Raw genomic sequence first — 22,445 nt, 5'->3', positions numbered from 1 at the left:
CATTTATTTTTGGTTCTTTGATAGGTCATTGTTTTTTCCACACATCTTTTACAAATCAACTTTTATTCTTGCATTTTCTAAACTCACATAGTTTATTGAACACATTTCATCAGTCTTCAGTGGACCATCAATATATCTTACGCAGATCTCCCCCTAATAATATGCAGTATATTGCTTGACTATTTCAAAATAAGACAAATTTATCCTTACTCCCAAAGTAGGGTAATACCTAATAAAGCAAAAAGATCTTACATGGGAGTCACAGACTGGGGTTCCCCAGTGGAGGAAATCTCCAAGCAAGAGTCATGATCACGCTCTGGGGTCTCTTCAGCTTCATCTGATATTGGGTCAATAGTCAGAAGATTTTCATCCTTGGAATACAGGCCAATGGAAAATATAGGCCAGAGAGGCTCTAAAAAGGAACCGGTGAATGTATAGATTTGGCATCTGTTGTCTACATCATAAAACACTATTTCTTCTGCCTCATAATCCAAAAAGATCCCCACTTTGTTGAGCTTCTCTTTTAAGGGAATGATGATCCTAGGCTCAGTGCAGACTATATAATTATTTTGTCTTCGACTCAAAAGCCAGAATCCAGTGGAAGGACATGGTGAAACCTGTCCAGTTTTACTTATAGAGGTCTTGCAAAGACCAACATCCCACGCAGAACTTTTCCCTACTGTCACCTCCCAATAATGTCTTCCAGATGTAAAGCTCTGAGTTGCTAGAACAGTGCCACATTGAGTGGGCCTCTCCATAGCACAATGCAACTTCTTCCATGACTCACTTCCTTTCATTGTTTTCATATCTTCGGACAAGATGATTCCAGGATGGGCAGTTTCAGGATCCAGACTGATTTCCTCTAAAGAAACAGGAACATCAATAGTTCTAAGGCCTTAGTATAAAGGTCCCCAACTTGAGCACCCAGGGGTTAATAAGAAGAGAATGGCTAAGACTGCCTAGCCCTTACTTAGTATTAACTCCATTTTTTAAAAAGTAACATATATAGTATTATCTTCATCCTTGGGGAATTAAAAGTTGATACCCCATTTTATTTTGTTTTCAATTTATTATGCATTAATGATCAATCCATTGTATATTAGTTGGTCCTCTCAACTATGACTTTGAGCTCCCTGAAGCCTGTAATTTCAGTTGCCTATTGTTAAATTTGAAAATTGGTATTCCATAACTAATTATTGATTGAAGATATCTAATCAGAATCAATATTTGAGAATCAAATTTGGAATTTTATAGGTCTTATTATTTTATTTTTATGCATACTTTATGCATACTTTAACTTCCCTGTTCTTGAGCTAATGCCCAACTACAAAAATTCTAATCTGTGAGCTGACCATGAAGGGATATGAATTAATCTGGTAATAGGCAATAGTTTGTCTACCAAAGGACTTTCCAAAGGATCAGGGGATGTTGGGTCTCCCTGGTGAGGTACTGATATAAGCTCCAGCCAATCAAGAGTGAAATACATCTGGATACTCACTATGTAAAATGCCATAAAAGAAATGCTCTATCAGATGTATCCTTGACTACACTAAGGGGTCTTGGATCCAATTTATTGTTATTTTCAGACCATACTAATAAACTGATCAGGCTTTGTGTTTCCATTTCTCTTTGTCATGATCCTCTTACCTATAAAATCTCCACATGTATGTTCCCCTCCCTACTAAGAGACTCTGATCTTTTAGTATAAACAAAACATCATTCTCTCATGAGAAAAAAAGATCCCATTCCATCCTGTCTTCTCCAGCAGATTTCTTTCTCTATAATTCCCACTCTCACACTAATCTTCAATTTCTATCTACTGATTGATTCCTTGATTCCTATAAACATGTCCATGACTACACCATCCTCAAAAATTCCCAACTTTTATCTTCTTTCCCTGCCAGATTGCATTCTGTATTTCTTCCTTTTTATAGCTAAAATACTTTAGAAATTTGTTTGTTGGCTCTGTTAAAATTTCTAGATATTTCCCTCCCTCTCTGCAGCATAGAAGGCATTGGCCAATAAAAAAATATGTATATATGTTATATTTTTCATGTTTCTTTTTATCAGTTGTTTCTCCAGAGGAGAACATTCAAATATTAATTCTGTAGCTATGTAGAATGTTCTATTGGTTCTACTCATTTCATTTTTCATTATTTCATGTTGTTCTTTCCAAGTTTTTTTTTTTAAATTAACCTCTTTACCATTTCTTATAGTTCAGTAGTATTCCATCACAATTATAATATCACAACTGGTTCAGTCAGCTAAACTCCTTCTGAAGCCTGGGTACAATCAATAGCTTCACTGCCTTTCCTTTCATTCTCTTAATTCTCTAACATTCTCTTCATTCTCTTAACTCTCTAAATCAGTATGACTTCTGATTTCATTGTTCAACTGGAACTGTTCCAAAAATACCAATGATTGATTGATTCCTTCCTTCTCTTCCCTTCTATCTCTCCCTCCTTCCCTCCCTCTTTCTTTCCTTCCTTTTACCTTGGAATTGATACTAAGGAAGGAAAAAGATTAGAAAGGCCAAGGCAAGTGGGATTAAGTGACTTGCCCAGAAACAGAGAAGTGTCTGAGGCCAGATTTCAACCCAGAAACTCTACCTCCAGGCCTAGATCCCTATCCATTGAGCCATGTCACTGCCTCCCTCCCCCCACCCAAAGGATTTCTTAATTGTCAAATCTAAATATTTTCCCTCTATTCTCATCTTTCCTGACCTGTTTGCCTCCTTTGACATTGTTGATTGCCTTGTTCTCCTGGATAATCTCTAGATTTTTGTGACATTGTGCACTCTCCTTTTCTCTAAACTGTCTAACCACTATACCTACTTGTCCTGGAGTCTCTTCCTTCCTAATACTTTGTTTGTTTGTTTGCCTTCAGATTGTCTCCTCCATGAGACTATGAGTTCCTTAAGAGTAAGGACTAGGTTTTCACCTTTCTTTATATCCTCAGTAATTCACACTATTCCAGAACCATTACAAATGGTTGTCTACTTAACTTGATCTGGACAGAATAACTCAAAATATCTCCTGCCTAAAGGGAGTCTCAATAAAGGAGCAAGAAAAAATGGTGGCAGGAGTCCTGAAGCAGTACCTAAAAAATACCTCTTCTTTATCTGGAATAGCTTGGGAAATCCTGGAGTCGGGGAAATATTGATGGGTTATATTTACAGATAATGAGACATAAAAACAACTTAATTCTCCAAGTAATCTGTTTCACACAGTTCACTACACTTACCATGGAATTTTGTCTTGATTGCTTTTCTCTGATTCATGCTGTCCAAGTGAGGCATGAGCAATTTGAAGGAGTATGCCACAATAGTCAGTTGTTTATTGGACCAGAGATCCTTCATATAAGAAATTCCCCTGCAAACTGGACATTTAAAACTGTCCTCTTTGTTGTCTTGAATGTGCTGAAGGATACATTTTTCACAGAAATTGTGACCACATTCTAAAGATGTGGCTAATGTGAAAAAATCTAGGCAGATGGGGCACATCAGTTCTTCTGAAATACTTGAAGACAAGTATTGAGATGAGGCCATGATTCTTAGAAAGAGAAGAAAAAGAGGATTGTTTATTTCATAATATTAAATTAATACAGTATCACAGTCTATAAGGGGCTGTCTGACCCAGAAAGGAAGCCATGAGCAAATCTCATGGAGAGACACTGCTGTTCTCAGCCAGGAGTCACCTGCAAAGAAAGCTGGGCTGTTATGGCTAGTTGCAAGCTTATCTGGGACATATGCAAGGCTCCCAAGTTTCTAGAGATGTTTTTGTTCGGTCCCTGGAGAAACCCTCCACAAAACAAAAAATCTTTGTCATCTCACAGGCAGATGTCTCAGCAGTATACATATATCTTGATATATGGATCTAATTGCCCAATAGAACTTTCTCATTATAAAAGTTTGCCCTTTGTCATGATAAATGGAGTTTATGCATAATCACTGTCCTGCCCTACTTTTGTACCTCTCTCTCCCTCCCCCCAGAACCCCAACATATGCCCCCCAGAGCTGGCCTATGGCCAGGGCATCAATGAAAATCTCTTGAGCAAAACAAACCCATTCCAGGGATATAGATGAGAAAGATAAACCTAAGACTTTTCTCAGAGCAGCTGAAAATTCAAGGAAAGAAATGACCCCTGATTTGTATCACAGGCAGGAGTAAAACCAGGCAAACTGATTGATTTAATAGAGTGTTGGATGGGGAGTTGAGAAGACCTAATTCAGAAAAATGTTCCAAATCACTATTATTTTGAGAAATGCAGATTAAAATAACTCTGAGGTACCACCTTACACCTATGAGACTGGCTAATATGACAAAAGAAAATCATAAATGTTTCAGGGAGTGTGGGGAAATTGGGACTCTAATACCCTGTTGGTGGAACAGTGAACTGATACAACCATTCTGGAAAGCAATTTGGAACCATGTCAAAAGGATCATAAAAGTGGCTATACCCTTTGACTAAGAGTTTTTTTGTTTTGACCAGTCATTATTAGATGACAAAGAATTAGAAAATATAAGGCATTAAATGAAGGGTTTAACTAAATATGTGAGGATTCTAAAATAATCTTGTGGTTTCTGATTTAAAATATTATAGCTTAAGTCAAAATGACTTTTAATAGCTCTTATTTACAAAAGGGGTGGAAAGAGTGAAAGTAGAGAAATACCAAAAAAGGGTAGAGAAGACATCTACCCTATCACACTAAATATTGCCCTGGTGCTGGGCTCAGCCCAGCAGGGCTTGTTAACCCTCAACCCTCAACCCTCAACCCTCAACCCTCAACCCTCAACCCTCAACCCTCAACCCTCAACCCTCAACCCTCAACCCTCAACCCTCAACCCTCAACCCTCAACCCTCAACCCTCAACCCTCAACCGAGGTCGTTGAGTTCTACCCACCTAGCCTCCTCCAAGAAGGGAAGGCCGCTCCACAACTAATCTCTCTCCAGACACCAGGAAAGGAAAATCAGCTACTCACTTACCCAAGAGGCAGTCCAAGTCCCAAGTTACCTCTAAGAGGCAGGTAGATCAGTACTTATAGTCTTTTTTTGACCCTTCCCTTCTTCACAGGGGCCAATCACAGCTTCCACATTGCCTAGCACTTTGGGGTAGGGGGGTGGTGGGGAGTGGGGGGGACAGTGTCTTATCATAGGCCTCTGAAGGTGTCAACTCTTTTCATAGGATTCACAAGTTTCTGATTGATTGGGTTAAAAGGGTGGAGCTCCCCAAGTAAGTGACTTGTGAATTCCCTTACTTGATGGCTTACAAAGTGTTAAGTGGGGGTGTTTTCAGTTTTGGTTGATCAATTTAAAAATTGCTGATGCTAGACAAAGAAAGTCTGATTCACACTTCACAAAACTGAAGGGATGTCCATCACTTGGGGAACAAGTTATGGTATATGATTGTAATAAAATACTATTGTGCTATAAGAAATGACAAACATCACACACACACACACACACACACACACACACAAACCCTGAAAAGATTTCTATGAAGTGATACAAAGTGAAATGAGCAAAAATCAACTGTGAATGATTAACTATTAACATGAGGAATATGCAAATATATATTGCTTGAAAGCACTTGTACAACTTATGTCATATTATTTACTTTCTTGGGAAAATAACTTCTAATAATTGCTTTAATTTCCTTTTCATTTGGTGGAGATTTCACCTTTTTCATTTTAATAGTGCTAATCTGGTTTTCTTCTTTTTAAAGAAATCAAATTAAATGATGGTTTATCTATTTTATTGTGTTTTTTTTTAACAAAACCACCTCCTGGTTTCATTTATTAGTTCAATGATTTTCTTACTTACAATTATATTAATCTCTCCTTTGATTTTCAGGATTTCTAATTTAGTATTTAATTAGGGAGAGCTGGATCTTCTTAAATTGGAAGTGTGTTTCTCAACAAAGGTCTATGAGCGTAAGAGGGAAAGTTTCTTAGAGAAATGATTGACACCTAAAACATTCACAGGATTGGCCCTGAAAAGTACCATGGGAACTTGAGAAAAGTTTGACCATTAAACTATAGACCATTAGAGCAGGAAGGACATTGGAGATTATGGAACCCAATCCCATTCCTCTTCCTGGATTCTGAACTCAAGAGAAGCCAAGTTTAAGAGAACCAATTCTCCATGCATTGTCTGATAAGTATGGGGCAGTGGAGAGAGTGCTGAAGGTCATGAGAAAGTCATTTATTCTCTCCAAGTCTCAGTTCCTTATCTATGAAATGAGGGGGTAGAACTTGATGACCTCTAAGGTTCCTTCCTGCTGTAAATCTAGGATTCCATGAGCTAGCTTGTTGACTGACTAACTTGGGAGAAATGGATTCTAAGAGACTCCACCTAGGAAAGACTGGGCCTTGAGCAGAAGTGCTTTTGTTCATAAATAAAAGGAATCTTTTCTCATTACCAAGGATGCCCTCAAAATCCTTTCATATCCCCATATGAAATGTCACAGAACATCTCCTTGGATCCCCAAGTCCGTACCTAAAAAAAGAGGCATGACAATAACATTTCCCTATAGTACATTAAGGTTCACAAATACTGTCTTCAGAAAAACCCTGTTTGGTAGATAGTACAAGCATTTTGACCCACTAAAAAGCCAACATTCCTAAAAGTAACACTCACCTTTGGAGTTAGGCCTTTCCCTGCGTTTGAACCTCCAGCTCCAGCCCAGCTTCCAAGAAGAAAGATTCTGTCCTTGTACTTACTTATAAAGACCTTGTGTAGCTCCCACCCTACTCACTTAGCCCCTTTAGCTAATGTTAACACCCTCTCAGAAGAATGGATTGTCCCTTTTCATCCAGATTGATTACATCTCCAAGCTCTGGGAGGTGTCTCTTGATTGACGCTGACACGCTTAAAGTCCCACAAGGCAGTTTTCTTTGAGACGATGAGCAGTGCTTAGCATTCAGTGAGCACTTAATAAATGCTTTTCAAATATTTAGTGAGATCTCAGGGAAGGAATTCATACCTGCATTGTGATTTGAAGGAAGCCAGACTTATAATAAATGGGCATTCATTAAGGGCAATTTAAAGAATGGACAAATAAGGTCAAGAGAAGATTCAGGAGATAAAGAATCAATTGTAGAACTCAAGTTTCTCTTTTGAGGGCCAAGATCTTCTAGGAGACATCAACTAGCCTCTCCCTTTTGTGTTCTACAAGAATCACACATCAAGGGGACCACCAAATGACTTGAAAGCCAGGCCCGGAGGTGGGAGGTCCAGGGTTCAAATTTGACCTCAGATACTTAGAATTGATTCTAAGAAGAAAGTGAGGATTTTTTAAAAAAGGAATTACATGCCAAATTCCATATTCTGCAGGATTTTCAGGTTCCCATCTTCTACTCACTCCCTTTCTTTGAAATTATTTCAATTTATACTTTATCTATCTTGTATATACTTAGTCACATTTGACCCTAGGATCTCCTCTCTCCAGGCCTGGCTCTCTATCTACTAAGCCACCTAGCTGTCCCATAATAATGTCTTAATAATGGCCTGTTGACTGACTGCCAATTGGAAGCAGATGACATAGTATCCAGAAAATCAAGGACACATCCTGCCATTCTGATAAGTAATTTGGAACTATTTCCCAAAGTTACTAAATTTCTTTGATCCAATTATAACTCAATGAGGCCCATACCCCAAAGAGATCAAAGATTGAAGAAAAGAATCCATGTATACAAAAATATTGATTGAAATTCTTTTCATAGTAGCAAAAATAAAAGTAAAAACAAGCCTGGAGATTGTGAGAAATAATGTGATCCCTACTCTATGTAAGTAGACCCCTGCCCATCTTAAAATCATTCATTTTATCCCTATGTTAATTTCCATTCAGTATTATTCAGTTTAATGGGATTCCATAGAAGTAGTGATTAATTCTCTTATATTAACAGACATTGAAATACATTTGTCGAGTTAAGGATAATCAAATAACCCTGATTTCACAATATACTTATAGGTAATTATCTTAAGGTAGACAGCTAAATAAGTTTTCTTCATGATTATGAAGTTTCCTAGGATCTGCCCCTTGATTGACCACAATTAAAGGGTTCCCACCTTGGTCTTGACCATCCAAATGGCACAGGATATCATAAGGGCAGATAGAAACTTCTTGGCTCTTTTTTGGAGTCCTCAGTCCCTAGCCCCTTTCACCTGATTGATCAGGAAGAACATGACTTTCTCAGTTCTTCAACAAGGGTCTTTTGCTACGTGTTCCCACCCTGGGGACCCTTTGGTCACTCCTGCTATTGTCTAATTTTATCCTATCAATGAAAATGTGTATCTTGAGTTGTGCCAGTCGAGAATGTTGTACCTTGGAATAAGGATGTGTCTTAGACTGTGAGGAAGGTTTGGGATCCTATTTGTTGAAGGGCACTGTTGGTTTAGAAGTCTACCTCAGTTGTTTTATTACAGATTGGATAAATTTCTGGTGTTACAAAACTAAGGAACCTGTTGTGGGATGGCTAAGCACACTGTGGTATCTGAATGTAATGAAATATTATTTTAGCATTAAAAAATGACAAAGTGGGTGATTTCAGAGGAAATTGGGAAGATGTCTATGAAGCAGAATGAAGTGAATATAACTAGAAGAACAATTTACACAATAGCAACTTTGTAGAGAAAAACAAATTTGGAAGATCTTGAACTATGAATAATACAGTGATAAATCAGGTTCCCAAGAGGACCAATCATACCACCACCACCCCTCTCAGGCAAGAGAGGTTATTGACTTGAAATCCTGAATGAGACATACAATTGTGGATATAAACAATATAGCTGTTTGCTTTGCTATTTTAGGCATATTTACTGTGAGAGGCATAAAAAATAGCTCTGGTGGGTGAAAAAAAAAAGAAAAAAATTTTCCCCCCAAATTTTAAAAGAGAATAAAACATGTAGCTCCTTAGAAGCCACTAGTGTGGAGATTTCAAGCATAATCTCAATTTTTCTTTTAAAAATGGCCACCCAGGACATACTTCATGCATCTGTTAACTTTATTTCAAGTCAGTTAAGTTCAATAAATAAATACAGTAAACATTAACCACATACAAAGTACTGCAAACACAAAACCCAAAAATACATTCTCCTGACTCTGAGTAGTTTCATACCAGGAGCAAAGTGGATGGGTACTTACAGTAATTCACTTACTGTGAGACCTATTCACCTAGTGATCCCATGTGCCACATGGAGCTCTTTGCCCTGAAGTAGGCTGTTTCTAAAAAGGCTTCTGAGTAACAGAGTTCAATTTCATATTGCAGAATGGCCTGCTCAAAGCGATCCAGATTCAGAGAAGTGCCTATTTTTGGTGAGAACCTCCCAAGAAACTGATTCCTGTTGGAGACTGTTCTCTTGTGCAGGTCGATGGGATCCTTCCCATAAATCCTATTAAGAACCGGAACCCTTCGCTGGGTGCCCACTTCCTATTTTACCAGTGACCTCTGGTCATACCTTCCCTCTGCCTCTCTAGCCCGCTTCTTCCCTTTCCCTAGTACTACTATTCAGTAATTCTTAGTTATTCTCTCTTGTTGCATTCTCTATTAAAACTTAAATTTCACCAAGAGACCTCCAGTGCTAGCCACCTACAAATTTCGTAACAGGAACAAGACACCTATCTCTCTCGTCGTCGGGGGATTAGCTCAAATGGTAGAGCGCTCGCTTAGCATGCGAGAGGTAGCGGGATCGATGCCCGCATCCTCCAGGAGGTTTTTGTCCCTCGATACAGTCTTATAGTTTCAGATAAATTCTCGTCTAAATGTGTCTAAAAAGAAATAATACAGGGCATCATATTCACCTTCTGTACCTCAAGTTGAAAGAGAGGCCAAGAGTTCCTCGTTCCGTTTAATGGGCAGTGGCTGTCGAAGGTACACATCATTCATTCTAGGATTCGAGTCCGGAATCTAGGAGCCCCGGTTTTGCTACTTCAGTCGAGCTAGACAAAGCCCAAGGGGACGCTAAGACTGTGTACCTAATTCTCGGGTTGGAAACTTTTTCTACAGGTCTAGAGATCTTGGAGCCGCACTTTCACTTCTAATTCCAGTCAAAGAAACTAATCTTTCAACATTCTGCCGTTCTTTGGGTCTCAAGATACTGTGAGAGTGCCATGAGCAGCTGGCTACTTGCGCCCAGGCTGAAGGGAAGGGAGCTAGACTTAAAACAAAACAAATTATCTCTGTCTCTGTCTGTCTCTGTCTCTGTCTGTCTCTGTCTGTCTCTGTCTCTCTCTCTCTCAATAGCGGGAACAATCTACCCAAATCCGGGTGTGCCTTCAAGGGATGAAGCAGTTACTCCTGTGCCAACAGAAGGAGATTTCACCTGTGGGATTCACCCCAAAGCGTCTTATCTCTGGCCCAATAAAGGAAAACCTCAAGTTGTCAGACCGACCCCGCTCGGACTTTTCAGTTTGGAGAAGAATGAAGTTGAAATACACAAGAGATTTTTTTTTTTTTTTCACTACGTACTCCCAAGAGTATCCAAGGCACAGACTGGCACTGCTTGTAAATACATAGAGATGGCACTGGGGACCAGGAACGTCCTCGGATTTCTCTATGGATCTCGAAAGTAATTTCTGGCTCTAAATCTCTTATCTTATGATCCGTGTCATTCCTCTACACCCTCCTCTTTAAAGTGGGAACAACTTTCTCTTACCTCGATCAGGGAAACTTCTAAATAAACTAAAAGTTTTGCTTTGAGGGCTTCTCAAGAAGTTTGTTTGTATTTAGACTCGTTATTGGGTTGTTTGAACCCACTCGCCGATACTTTAGCACTAGAGCACTTTACATAATGGTCCTTGTCTTTGGTCTACCCACAAAGAGTTCCTAATCCCTTTTCCTTTAGACGTTTTTCTTAGGATCTACAAATCAATGTTTGTTCAACCCCATACTCAGGCGTCCTCAACAAAGGAGACTCTTCCCAGATACCTCGAACAGGAAGTCCTATCTGAAGAAAACTGTGAATGAGGAGGGAAAATCTTCTCACCGAAACCTTTGTTCTTTGTCAGCTATGCCACTCCTTTCCCTAAGACTTTCTCCATTGCTCGGAGGAGGACTGGGAGGTAGTCTGAAATAGGTTCTGGTCTCCCAAGTCTAGGTTGGTTCAATTAATTGTTTGTCCTCTTAGTAGAAGACTTAACACACCCAGGACAAATTCTGCCTCTCTTCTTTCATCTCCTCCTTGTATTACAAGATCTTCTAATAGGAATAGCTTATCAAAACTCTCTTCTCCCTAGTCTTTGAATACACTTTAAAAAATTGTCTAAAGGATCAGTCCTCTTGGTTATATGTATATATCCCCAGGTTATCTGTGAGAATTATTGAGAGATACGATTGGAATGGGGTGAGGAGGCTGGAAAGTTTGTTTTAAATTGTTCTGGGAATTCAGGATGACAGAATACCCATCAGAGAGCAGATAGAGAGAATGAGACACATGGGTTAAAATCCTAAATTGACTTCTTTATTATGTTATACCCACTACAATCCCATTTTCTTATTGCTCCAATAACTCCCAGATAACAGGACCTACTTAGGAAAAAGGGTGCAAACATATTTTGCAGAACTAGATTTGAATCTCTGCAGAAACCCTTCACTGAAATCCTGCTCAGAAAAAAATGTAAGCTCTTGAAGGCAGGGCTATCTTTGGCCTTCCTTTGTCCATGCATCCCTTAGCACAGTACCCACATGTCATAAACTCTTAATTTAATGTCTGTTGACTCAGGGAGAAAAAGAAAGAAATATTGACTGATAGTTACTGCGGCTGTGACCTTGAATAAGTCATTTTAATTCTCTGGATCTTGGTTTCCTCATTAAAAAAAAAAAAGGAATCTCCTACCTTTAAATATATATAACTAATTGATAGGATATATATAATATACATATATATATATATATAATTCTGTTCATTATACGTTAACTATAAGACATACTATGTTGCATGATAAATACTTGAAGGGTGGGGCAAAACAAAGTATATGTAAGGTCTCAGTATATAAAAAAAATTGAGGCTGGCATCCTGGAGGAGGTGGCAGTTTTGTGTTATAAGGGCCAAATAGGAATCCAACTAGAAAGGAGTAAAAAAAAAGATATAAGCGTAGAAAAATTCATGTGAACAGCCAACAACTCCACATCTCCTACTCCACTCTGTAAACTTCAAAATTTCTTAGACTTATAAATGTTGGAAATTTCACCATTGGGAAATTTCATACTTGAAAAATTCCCTATTGATAGTGGGTCTTGGCTATTGGAATGTGAACCCCTTTGGCATGAGAGTTTCCCCCTCCTCCCTTCTTAAGATTACTTTAGGACAGAAACCTTTTGCTGAACAATGGAAAGGACTTTGACCTATGCTTAAGCATAGAACAGGAATTTCTTTGAGTCATGATTGATTTTAGAATTGATACAATGGAGATACTTGGAATCAATCTCCACCCTACTCAGTCCTAACAGGATTGAGGAAGGGCTGCAGCATAGATCAAAATTTAATTATTCCAATCTCTACCCTACTCAGGTTAACAGGATTTAGAAAGGGCTGTAGCAAAGGATCAAAGATTTAATTATTTGAAAATATGACCTTCAACAGACATGTGCAAAGCCAGAGACCTCTGGGCGGTCCTGGGTTAAGCTAGAGCCTCCATTGGCACAGGGAAATTGATGGACAGTGATTGGTAGATGTGAGAACTGAGGGGAGGCAACTTGGAGGGTTTTCTTAAAGAGAGAGGGGTCTGAAGACTCAGGGGGGTGGTTTTAGGAGTTGGTCGGAGTGGTTGCAGTGTGCTCTGAGAAGCTTGCTCTGAAGGAAGCTGAAGGTGGAGGCTCTGAGACTGTTTCTCCATTTTGGTCACGTGAGTAATAGGGACTGATCTCCTTTCTTTGCCCCAGCTATCTAAGGGCTTGGGCCTTTTGGCCCAGCCTAAACAGAAGGGGTATTTAAGCCCTATTCCCTTCTCTCCCCTTTCTCTCTACCTCTATCTCTCTATCTCTAATTCCTTTCTTCCTCCTGTTTGTAATTAAAACTCCATAAAAGGTTGACGGCTGATTTGAGTTTTCATTTAGGAATTACATAGCTGAATTCCTTGGTGACCTTAAATTAATATATATCAGTCTTTTAAAAGTTATTTCCTTGTTACAACTCTTCTTCCTTTCTGCTTCATTTCCCTTGCTGTTCCCTCTTGGCCATCTTCCCTTTTGCTTTATCCTTTACTGAATTACCCTACACCCCAGCACCATTCTTTATGAAAATCTGGGAAGTCCACTTAAAAAGTGCCCATTTTCTGTTTATTTTTTTAATGTTTTGATGTTACTTTTTTTAAAAAAAGCATTATTTCTTGTCAGTGACTCCCTATATAGTCACAGAACATTCATCAACAATAAAATTCATAGAATCAAGCAAGCAAAATAATCCATTGGCCATGTCTAAAACTGTATGCTTCATTATATTCCTCCTCTCTGCTGAGGGATACAGAAGGTAAGCTTCACCTTCAAGCATCCAAAGTCACTTTTGCTCACTGCATTGGTCAAAGTTCTAAATTCTTTCAATTTTTAAAAATTATTACCATAGTGACATATCACTTATTCCCTTGAATCTATTTACTTTAAGTAAATTCAAACAATTTTTCCTATTGTTTCCCTGAGATCTTCATAATCATGCGTTGTGTCTCATTAATACTCCATTATATTAGGGCAGCTGAGTAGCACAGTGAATAATATGGGAGGTCTGGAGCCGGGAAGTCTTGTATCCAAATCTGCCCTCACATATATCCTAGCAGTGTGACCCTGGGCAAGTCACAACTTGTTCCCTAATCCATAGGTACAAACTTTTCTTTCAGTTATTTGCTCTCAGACATACTCCTATAAGTTTCTTCTTTTTAAAAATAAATTTTATGGATATATTTGTTTTTACATCACTTACTTTTCTCCATTGGTTCTTCCCTTCTTCCCTTCCAGAGAGCCATTTTTTTAAATAACAAAGAACTTTCTTAAAAGAAGAGGAGAAAATTTTTTTTAGCAAAACAAACCCATACACGGAAAAAATCTGATGACAAATACAGTGCTCCACACTTATGGACCCACATTTCTGCAAAGGGTGATGGGAAATGATATCTTCTTTTGGACCTACTTTGATTATTATAATTTCCTAACATTCAGTTTCAATTGTTTTGTGATTGTTCTTTCCGGTTATATTAAAAACAACAACAACAACAACAAAACAAAACAAAATAAAACAAAAAAAAAACCCTTTACCTCCTATCTTAAACTCAGTTTCAAGGCAGAAAAGCTGTAAGTGGGCCTTAATTGATTTGCCCAGGGTCACATAGCTCCCTTTCTCCAGGCCTGGCTCCCAAACTACTAATACAGCCACCTGCAGGCAACTTCTCCATCTCCCCCATTCATACTGTTGTCATTATGTATATATTTTTCCTGTCTCTGCTTATTTCATTTTGCACTACCTTATTCATCATAGTCTTCCTTTTTTATAACATAGTAACATTCTAAAATCAATGGACATCCACTTTGTTAAATATGTTTAAAGGTAGGAGATTCCGTCATTTTTCTTAAATGAGGAAACCAAGACCCAGAGAATTAAAATGACTTGTCCAAGGTCATCCAAAAAGTGTTGCTACAAATATGTTGGTTTACATGGAACATTTCTTCAATGACCTCCTCCCTCCTTTGCAGAAGTGGTGAATTGAGTGTATAGAACATTGTATGTCAGTCTTGATTGATATAAGTTAGTTTTGCTGAAATTCCTCCTCCTTCATCTCCACCACTTTCTTTTTTATTCCTCTTTAAAAAGGAACAGGGGAAAGAATAGATCGAAAATTATGGAAATGTTCAAATAAAATATATCAATAAAACTTTTGTAAATGCTTCTAATAAATATTGTGGGAAACATTTTATTTTTTCTTTGACTTTTTGAATGGTATGCTTCAATATTGAATCAATTTGCAGTCACTAAAAATGTAGGGTGTTTTCCACTTCAGTTGCTCATTCTAGCCACATCTATCTTATTTTATAACAGTGCAGGTGATTTAAAAACAAAACAAAACCCTAGTTAAGAGTAAGAGTTCCTAGCTATAGAAGCTTCTCTTATTAGTTTTAGCCATGGTTCAGCTGATGGAGAAATTCAGGATTCCCAACACTGCCTTTCAACATCCTTTCCAGGACCCTATCATTGCAATTTTACAAATAAGACATCAGTAGTTTCTTTCAAGTCATTGAAAAACTGTTTACCAAGGCCACACTACTAAGGAATTCACCGCCAAGTGATGTGGACCAAGAAATCCGAACTGTCGATTCAGTATTTGAGCCAGTCGCGATTACTTTCCTCCAGCCATTGCTGTACCTGGATCAGAAGAATACCTGAAAGATTTGGTCCGAGAGGAAGATCTATTTTATGATTCCATCGCCACTACAACCACTCAAAGAGGAGAAAAAGCAGCTTTCCCCCTCTGATGCAGATATGGAACCAGTTATCTGATGGTTGGTTTTGCGGAATCTCTTCTCCCCACTCTTCTGTTTTGTTTTGTTTTGTTTTGTTTTTTCTTCTTTCCCCTAATTGCAAAGGAAGGCAGCGAGCCTTCAGGATATGGTTGGGTCATAGGTATATAGAAATGAAAGGAGCAAAAACCAAGCTGAACAATTAAAAAATATATATCCTAACTGACAGATGGCTTCGTTTCCTGTTCACCATTAGGCGCCTGATTAAAGAAGTGGAGAATCTCCTTAGAAGACCAGTATTGTTTGGGACTCCACAATAGGAGGAAATTTTTCTTTCATTCAAAGGAGAGCAGCCCGAGATGAATTACTGTATTCAGAATTCCGAGCCCTACATCTCCCACTGGGGAGAGAGACGTTAGCTCACATTTTCACCGAACAATTCTTTAAACTTGAAGCAACAATAAATTTGAAGTGCTGGGAGGACAAATAATTAAAAAGGCGTACACAGGTCGCCGAAATAGCTCAGTTGGGAGAGCGTTAGACTGAAGATCTAAAGGTCCCTGGTTCGATCCCGGGTTTCGGCAACTTGGGTGGCAGTAATTTTCTAAGCTTCCCCCATTAGGTTAATACCGTTGTTTTACACAAGTATTTAAGTTCTTTTCTCGAAGTATTTCGGGAAGGCTGTAGAACTGCGACTCCATTTGCCATCAAGGACTGAAGTTGAAGGAGCAAAGGTCCCTTTTGGAAAGGTGTGTGGAGGAACACAAACTTAAACCAAACTGCCATCCCACACCTCAGTCCCTTCAAACAGGGACTCTTTGAGCCTGGTCTTTGATGCATTTTATCCCGAGAACTCTCGTTTAAGGTGCTTTCCCTGGCGCCTAACCTTCCCTCCACCAGTCAGCACGATTTTACTGCTTTCTCTAAGAATCCTGGGAAGTTGCTGGAAGATTGGAAATTGACTTTAGCCTCCCTCTAGGCCATCGAATCAATCATTAATCAACATTTATTAAGCGGCTGTGCTAAGTGGGGGCAATATAGACAAAGAGGCAAAAGACAGTTCCTTCCCTCAAGGAATTTACAGTCTAATGGGGAGACAACACGAAAACAAATATAAACAAAGTAAGCTATATACAGAATACATAGGGAATAATTCACAAGAGGGGTTGGAAAGGCTTTCTGGGGAAGGTTAGGCTTTAATTAATACTTAAAGGAGGCCGGGGAGGCCTAATAGCCAGAGTTTGGTAGGCAGAGAAAATATTGCCTGAGCAGAGAGTGCCTTATTCCTAGAAGAGTCTGGAGGTTAGGGTCGCTGGCTTGAAGTTCCTATTAAGGAGGTGTAAGAAGACTGGAAAGGTAGGAAGAGACTAGGTAATGAAAGGCTTTGAATGCTGAAGTATTTTGTATTTGGTTCTGAAGAACATAGGAAACCATTGGAATTTATAGAATAGAGACAGTGATGTGATGGGACTTGCATTTAGGGAAATCACTTTGGAGGATGAATTGGACTTGGATAGAGATTTGAGACAGGCAGACATAAGGAAGGCACTAATTAATTAAGGCATGAGGTGATGAGGGTCTGCACTATAGTGGCAGCAATGTCAGAGGAGAGAAGAGGGTGCATGAGAAGTATGGCCTGCCGAGGTGAGATCAGCAGACCTTGGCAACAGATTGGACAAAAGGCGGTGAGCAGTTAAGAGATAGTGAGATGTCTGGGTTGACTCACAGGTTTTAATCAAGAGTATGAACAGAGACTATATTTGTCTTTGTGTGTATTTACATGTGTGTATATATGCCAAATGTATACACATATATACGTATATTTGAGAGACATTATGCAGGTTAAAAAACAAAGATTTAGCAATTAATTGAATATGTGGCATGATTGAGAAGTTAAGAATGACATCAAAGTTGTAAACCTGTGTGCTAGAAAGATGGTTGTAATACTTGGAAACTTTCCAGCCAAAGAAAGTAGGAGATACTGGAAGTGCTCTGGATAATTTCCCTCTGTTTCTCTTGAGCCCTAAGGGTAGAGATAGCAGCTTTCCTTCTTTTTTCTGACATCTAGTCAAGCTGGCCCACAGTCCAGAAATCTTCTTCATGCTCAACCTCATCCATCCATGGTTCCTTTTGAGTACTTGAAGCTATTATGGCCTATGATTCCCCCATTCGTAACCTAGAGCCACCGATACTTCTTTCTCACCACCAAAACATCCAAGAGTAGACTTCTTTATTTATTTCTCTTTCCCTTCTCCTATATCCCACTCCAGCTTGTCATTAGGAATCCAGAGGACTCCAGAGAGTCTAGGCCCCAGAAAACTAGTGGTCCCAAGGGCAGAGTCTATATTTCTAGCCTCCAGCTGGAAGTCCCTCCTCATATTTCAGTTTCTTTCTCTAGATAAGAAATCTGAGACCCTTAAATTAGACTAATGAGTAATAAAGAAATGAATGAAAGTCAACCTGAGGTTCCACCTCAGACTCATTAGATTTATTGGCAAATATGACAAAAACAGAAAATGTCAGAGACTAGATTTGAACTCTATACCCACCACTCTGTCCACTCTGCCATCTAGCTGCCCTTTACATGTAAATGTAATGGAATATTATCAGGGATATGCTGATAAATATTTAAGGACTGACTGGCTTTCTGAAAACAAACAAACAAACAAACAAACTTGAGCATGACACCTCAATATAAAGAGTCACAATACCAAAGGACTCATAATGAAAAATGCTGGTCACCTCCAGAGAGAGAAAATTGATGGGCTCTGAGTGCAGACTGAAGCATATTTATCTTACTTTTTAAAAATTTACAATGAAGCTAACGTTTTTCACGATTTCATAATGGGCAATATTTTCCTTGCCTTCTCAGTGTGTGTAGGGGAGGTGGTAGAGGGAGGAAGGGAATTGAGAAATGAGAACTGACAATTAAAAAAAAAAAAGGAATTCTGATGAACCAAAATTCTAGAACCACTGTGATGAAAGTGAAGGGATGAACTTAAATTTCAGAATGAGGTATTTTAAAATGTGGATAATGTAGGGGCTTGTTTTGCTTCACCAAGTATATTTAATATAAGGTTTTATCTTTAATTTAGTTGCTTGTTTGTTTTCTCTTTTGGGGTGGGATAGAAGGGGGAAGAAATAATTTTAGTTGAAAAAATGCAAACTGACCGGGTGTCAATTTCCATCTCATTACTTCCTGGTTAGTTGAGAAAACAAAAGACACCTATTTCTAGAGACTGGAAGTAGGGAAACAAGGAGGAGGTTGGTATGGAATGAGACTGTGAGCGAGCCTTATAACACTAGTGGAGAATCTAATCGTCTAAAACATCATCCATTGCCGAAACCCGGGATCGAACCAGGGACCTTTAGATCTTCAGTCTAACGCTCTCCCAACTGAGCTATTTCGGCTCTGACGAGGGTGAGCACATGTATAGAGAAAGGATTTTCTTCTTAAGCATTTCTAAAGTACAGTGGTGTTCTGTATGTAAAGAATTCAAAAAGGAAATTCGGCTGAGTACAGAGAAATCTGTAGCGAAGGCTCAAGTCAAGCTCAATGTTCCTGGGAACTGTCTTTGGTACTGTTCTGTTCAACATTTTGAAGGAAGCTTGAATGATTCTATCTGGATTGCACAAGGTTTTCAAAACTTCAAATGAGGGGAATATGTGAGGAATAATGAACAAACCTACTGTTGCCAAAGGTCTGGAACCTTGGTATGCATGTAAAAATATGAACTTTATGTAAAAGTTTTACATACAATTAAAAAAAAAAACTTGATCTTAAGTTCGGAACCTGAATTCAAATGTGAACTCAGAAACTTACTACCTGAGACTCCAAGCAAGTCACTTAATTACTTTCAACCTCAGTTTCTTCATTTGTAAAATGAGGATAATAACATCTATATCCCATGATTGTTGGGAAGATAAAATGAGATAATATTTGTAAAGGGCTGTGCAAATCTCAAACCACAGCATAATTCTGGCTATTGAGAAGGAAACAAGCATTTATTAAGCTATTACTATATGCCACTTTACAATTTTTTTTACTTTACATATGTTATCTGTCTGATTCTCACAACAACACTGGAAGATTGGTGCTACTACTTATTCCCATTTAACAACAGAGGAAATTGAGACAGACAGACAGACGTTGTGACTTTCCCAGAATCACATAGCTGGTAAGTATCTGAACACTGGATTTGAAGTCCAATCTTCCTTACTCTAAGTTCATTACTCTATCCATTGGGGTTTTTAAGGACTATTTTTAATTACTCTTATATCATTATTTGATGAATAAAAAAACAAAAAAATACACAAATTAAAGTAACAGGAGAGAGAGGATTAGAAATGAAGGAGAATGGTGGTAGAAAAGAAATGAGCTTCTGCTTAGTTGGCATTATATTAATAAAGAAATCATGCTTCTACCAACCCACCTACCTTTAGGAGGAAGGCAACAGTCAGTTTTATTTTCTTGATATCCATTTTTTTTTAACTTTTCATTACACCAGAGGTTTCTTTGAGTTGGCATCTGGTTGTGACTTGGTCATTTCCTACCTTGTAGCTCTAACATGGTTCCCATGTGATCTTAGAACACTTGACCATGTTCTCAAGATTACTGTGTAGCATTTGGGGTAATTATAATTATACAAATATTTTTGAACCCCCCATCCAGTACATACTCTTTATGAAGACAAGAACCATAAACCAAATAGCAAAGCTTTTACTTATGATAGAAATGGATCATGGAATAGTAAATAAAAGGGGAAAGTCTCCTTATAAAAAGGTTTACAGATTCTTAAATCATAGATGGGAGACAAAAGCTACCTTATTTCTCTGCTTCTAAAACTACTGTTTGTTTTTTCTCAGTTCAACTGCTGCTGCTATCTGTTGCTTCTTCTTTGAGCACCAGCTATTTTCAGCAAGGACTTCACTTATTGTGCCTTCTTTTTCTTCAAAGAAATTGTTCTTTTATGAGACTGCCCTGGGCAAAACATGGCCTAGGTTAATTAATATACTTTCAGCTCTTTGATTAATCAGTCTTACAACAGTATATCCAGTTGCTGTGGTCATGGTCCAGCCTCACTCAGGACTCCAGTGTTCCTGACTGGTGGTGAATCATCAATCAAAATAAATAACAAATGGAAGACAGCTTAATCATTATGGCCATGGGACTGCTTTGCATCTTGACAACTGCTCTGCCATTCCCAGGCTTGATTTTTATTTTTATACCCATTTTCTTGGCATGCAGATTGCATTACCTAACACACATGTTCAAAGAGAGATAATTAGAAAAGTGATACATTAACTTTTAACAAATCACTTGATTAACATTCTATATTTTGTATTGTGATTACAGACAGCATACAAGATAAATGATTTTGTCACTGGTAGCTTAATAGGGAGTTTCTGAGTTACTGATTTGTGTAATTAAGTCACTGAGGCATAAGGACTTATGGCTTAGTGTACCTGTACTGTACCTGTACTGTACCTGTACATATTGTATGGGCCTCTATGATTGATTTGTGTGCTGGCTTCATGAGAAAGTTTTGGGCTTTGCCTGTAGCTGCGGTTTTTCTAGGAATTATGTACCTAAATAAAAGTTAACCCATGATAGTCTTATAGATATTATTGGGTTTAAGGGTCTGATTCTTTGGTGATGTTTTGGGGAATAAGGGTACATGTGTTTTGCTCTTGCATTATTTCTTTTGAGACTAGGGGGGATAATAATCATGTCAATTCATAGGTAATGGGCATTGATGAAAGAGGTCATGTAAAGGGGGACTGGGTGGGCAGTCACATCTCGCCAAGGACCACTCTGTGGTCTCCCCAGCTACCACGTGTGACTCTGTCAAGGCGTCGTGGTCTGATGGCCCCCAGAATCCAGTCAGTAAGAATTTGAGGTCAGATTTGGACTCAGATATTCCTGACTCCAGACCCAGTGCTTGATACACTATGTCACCTAGATGCCCAGCTAGCACCTGGTGTAGTAAAATTTAATTCAGAGTCATTAAAGATTCAATAAGTCTCAAAGAAGCCCTTAGGAGGTTCCTGGCAAAGGTGACAATATTTGCCCAGTTAGTCTGCAACTCTATACAAGTTGCTGTCCCCTCTTGTGTAAGATATATATGCTATAGTTGAAAGAACGCTGAAAGTGCTATCTGATGGTCTGTGCTCCATCATCTCTTACTATTGTTACATGATTGGTCCATATTCTTTTCTAATGTACTTTTACTGTTTTTTGTGATGCTTATTATATGAAAATTATTAGTAGTAAAATACTGTAGCCTATTTACACTCATCATAAACAAACTTCTCCATTGCCACTTGGGGAAAATAACATTTTGAAAATTTGGTTGATAAATTGGAGGTTGACCACATTCACACCAGGATTCCACAAATCCTTGCCTTGACCACCAGAAAGAATAAGGGGCTTATTTTTATTTATTGTATTTTTTTTTCCTCTTTTCTTTTCTGTCAGTCCTATAACTTCGAATATGTGGTGTGTCTATGAAATTCTACCTGTCCCATTCTCATGACCCTGTCAAGTACACCTTTAAGGAATACAAAGAAATTCTTATAAATGTTGTCTAGAGATGAGAAAGTAGATGTCTAGGTTGTGTGAGCTTGGTCACCAATTGTTTTCACATTTTTAATAAAACTACTAAAGCTACTAATAGCCTCATAATTTAATTTTAATTATTATAATTTGGTGCCCTCTTAACTATTACAATTTGGTTGACCATGAAGTTGGAGAAGGACTTTTGTTTTCTTCACTTTCTTCACTTTTTACTCTACCTAAACTATCCTTAAGTCAATTGGTTAGTAGCTAAGTCTGAGTTTGTAGAGAAATTTGAAATAGACAAAAGGGCAGGTTAGCCTCATGGCCACAGTAATTGGTCTGATACTGTAAAGCCATTTGGAAGCCCCTTTGCTTCTATGGATATGGATAAGCTGCACTGCTGTTGCCTCCTGATCACTGCTAATTCCCTGAGAGTTCTGTGTGGG

At 38.4% G+C, this 22,445-nt stretch overlaps 1 protein-coding gene and 3 non-coding genes across 4 annotated transcripts; 2 read left to right on the top strand and 2 right to left on the bottom strand.

Annotated features, from left to right (window-relative positions):
* On the bottom strand, positions 1-857 carry LOC130455533 (E3 ubiquitin-protein ligase TRIM39-like). The gene has a single exon (XM_056805800.1). The coding sequence runs from the start codon at positions 804-806 to the stop codon at positions 249-251; it is 558 nt and encodes a 185-aa protein (XP_056661778.1). The 5' UTR covers positions 807-857; the 3' UTR covers positions 1-248.
* An 8,779-nt stretch (positions 858-9,636) lies between these two features.
* On the top strand, positions 9,637-9,709 carry TRNAA-AGC (transfer RNA alanine (anticodon AGC)). The gene has a single exon. It is a non-coding gene; the product is annotated as a tRNA-Ala (tRNA).
* Positions 9,710-15,951: 6,242 nt separating this feature from the next.
* On the top strand, positions 15,952-16,024 carry TRNAF-GAA (transfer RNA phenylalanine (anticodon GAA)). The gene has a single exon. It is a non-coding gene; the product is annotated as a tRNA-Phe (tRNA).
* Positions 16,025-18,778: 2,754 nt separating this feature from the next.
* Positions 18,779-18,851, bottom strand: TRNAF-GAA (transfer RNA phenylalanine (anticodon GAA)). The gene has a single exon. It is a non-coding gene; the product is annotated as a tRNA-Phe (tRNA).
* Between the last annotated feature and the right edge of the window lie 3,594 nt (positions 18,852-22,445).

This window comes from Monodelphis domestica, chromosome 7 (assembly GCF_027887165.1).
Source record: "Monodelphis domestica isolate mMonDom1 chromosome 7, mMonDom1.pri, whole genome shotgun sequence".
Taxonomy (NCBI): domain Eukaryota; kingdom Metazoa; phylum Chordata; class Mammalia; order Didelphimorphia; family Didelphidae; genus Monodelphis; species Monodelphis domestica.
The sequence above is the reverse complement of the archived record's forward strand: the minus strand, read 5'-3'. Positions and strand labels throughout refer to the sequence as shown.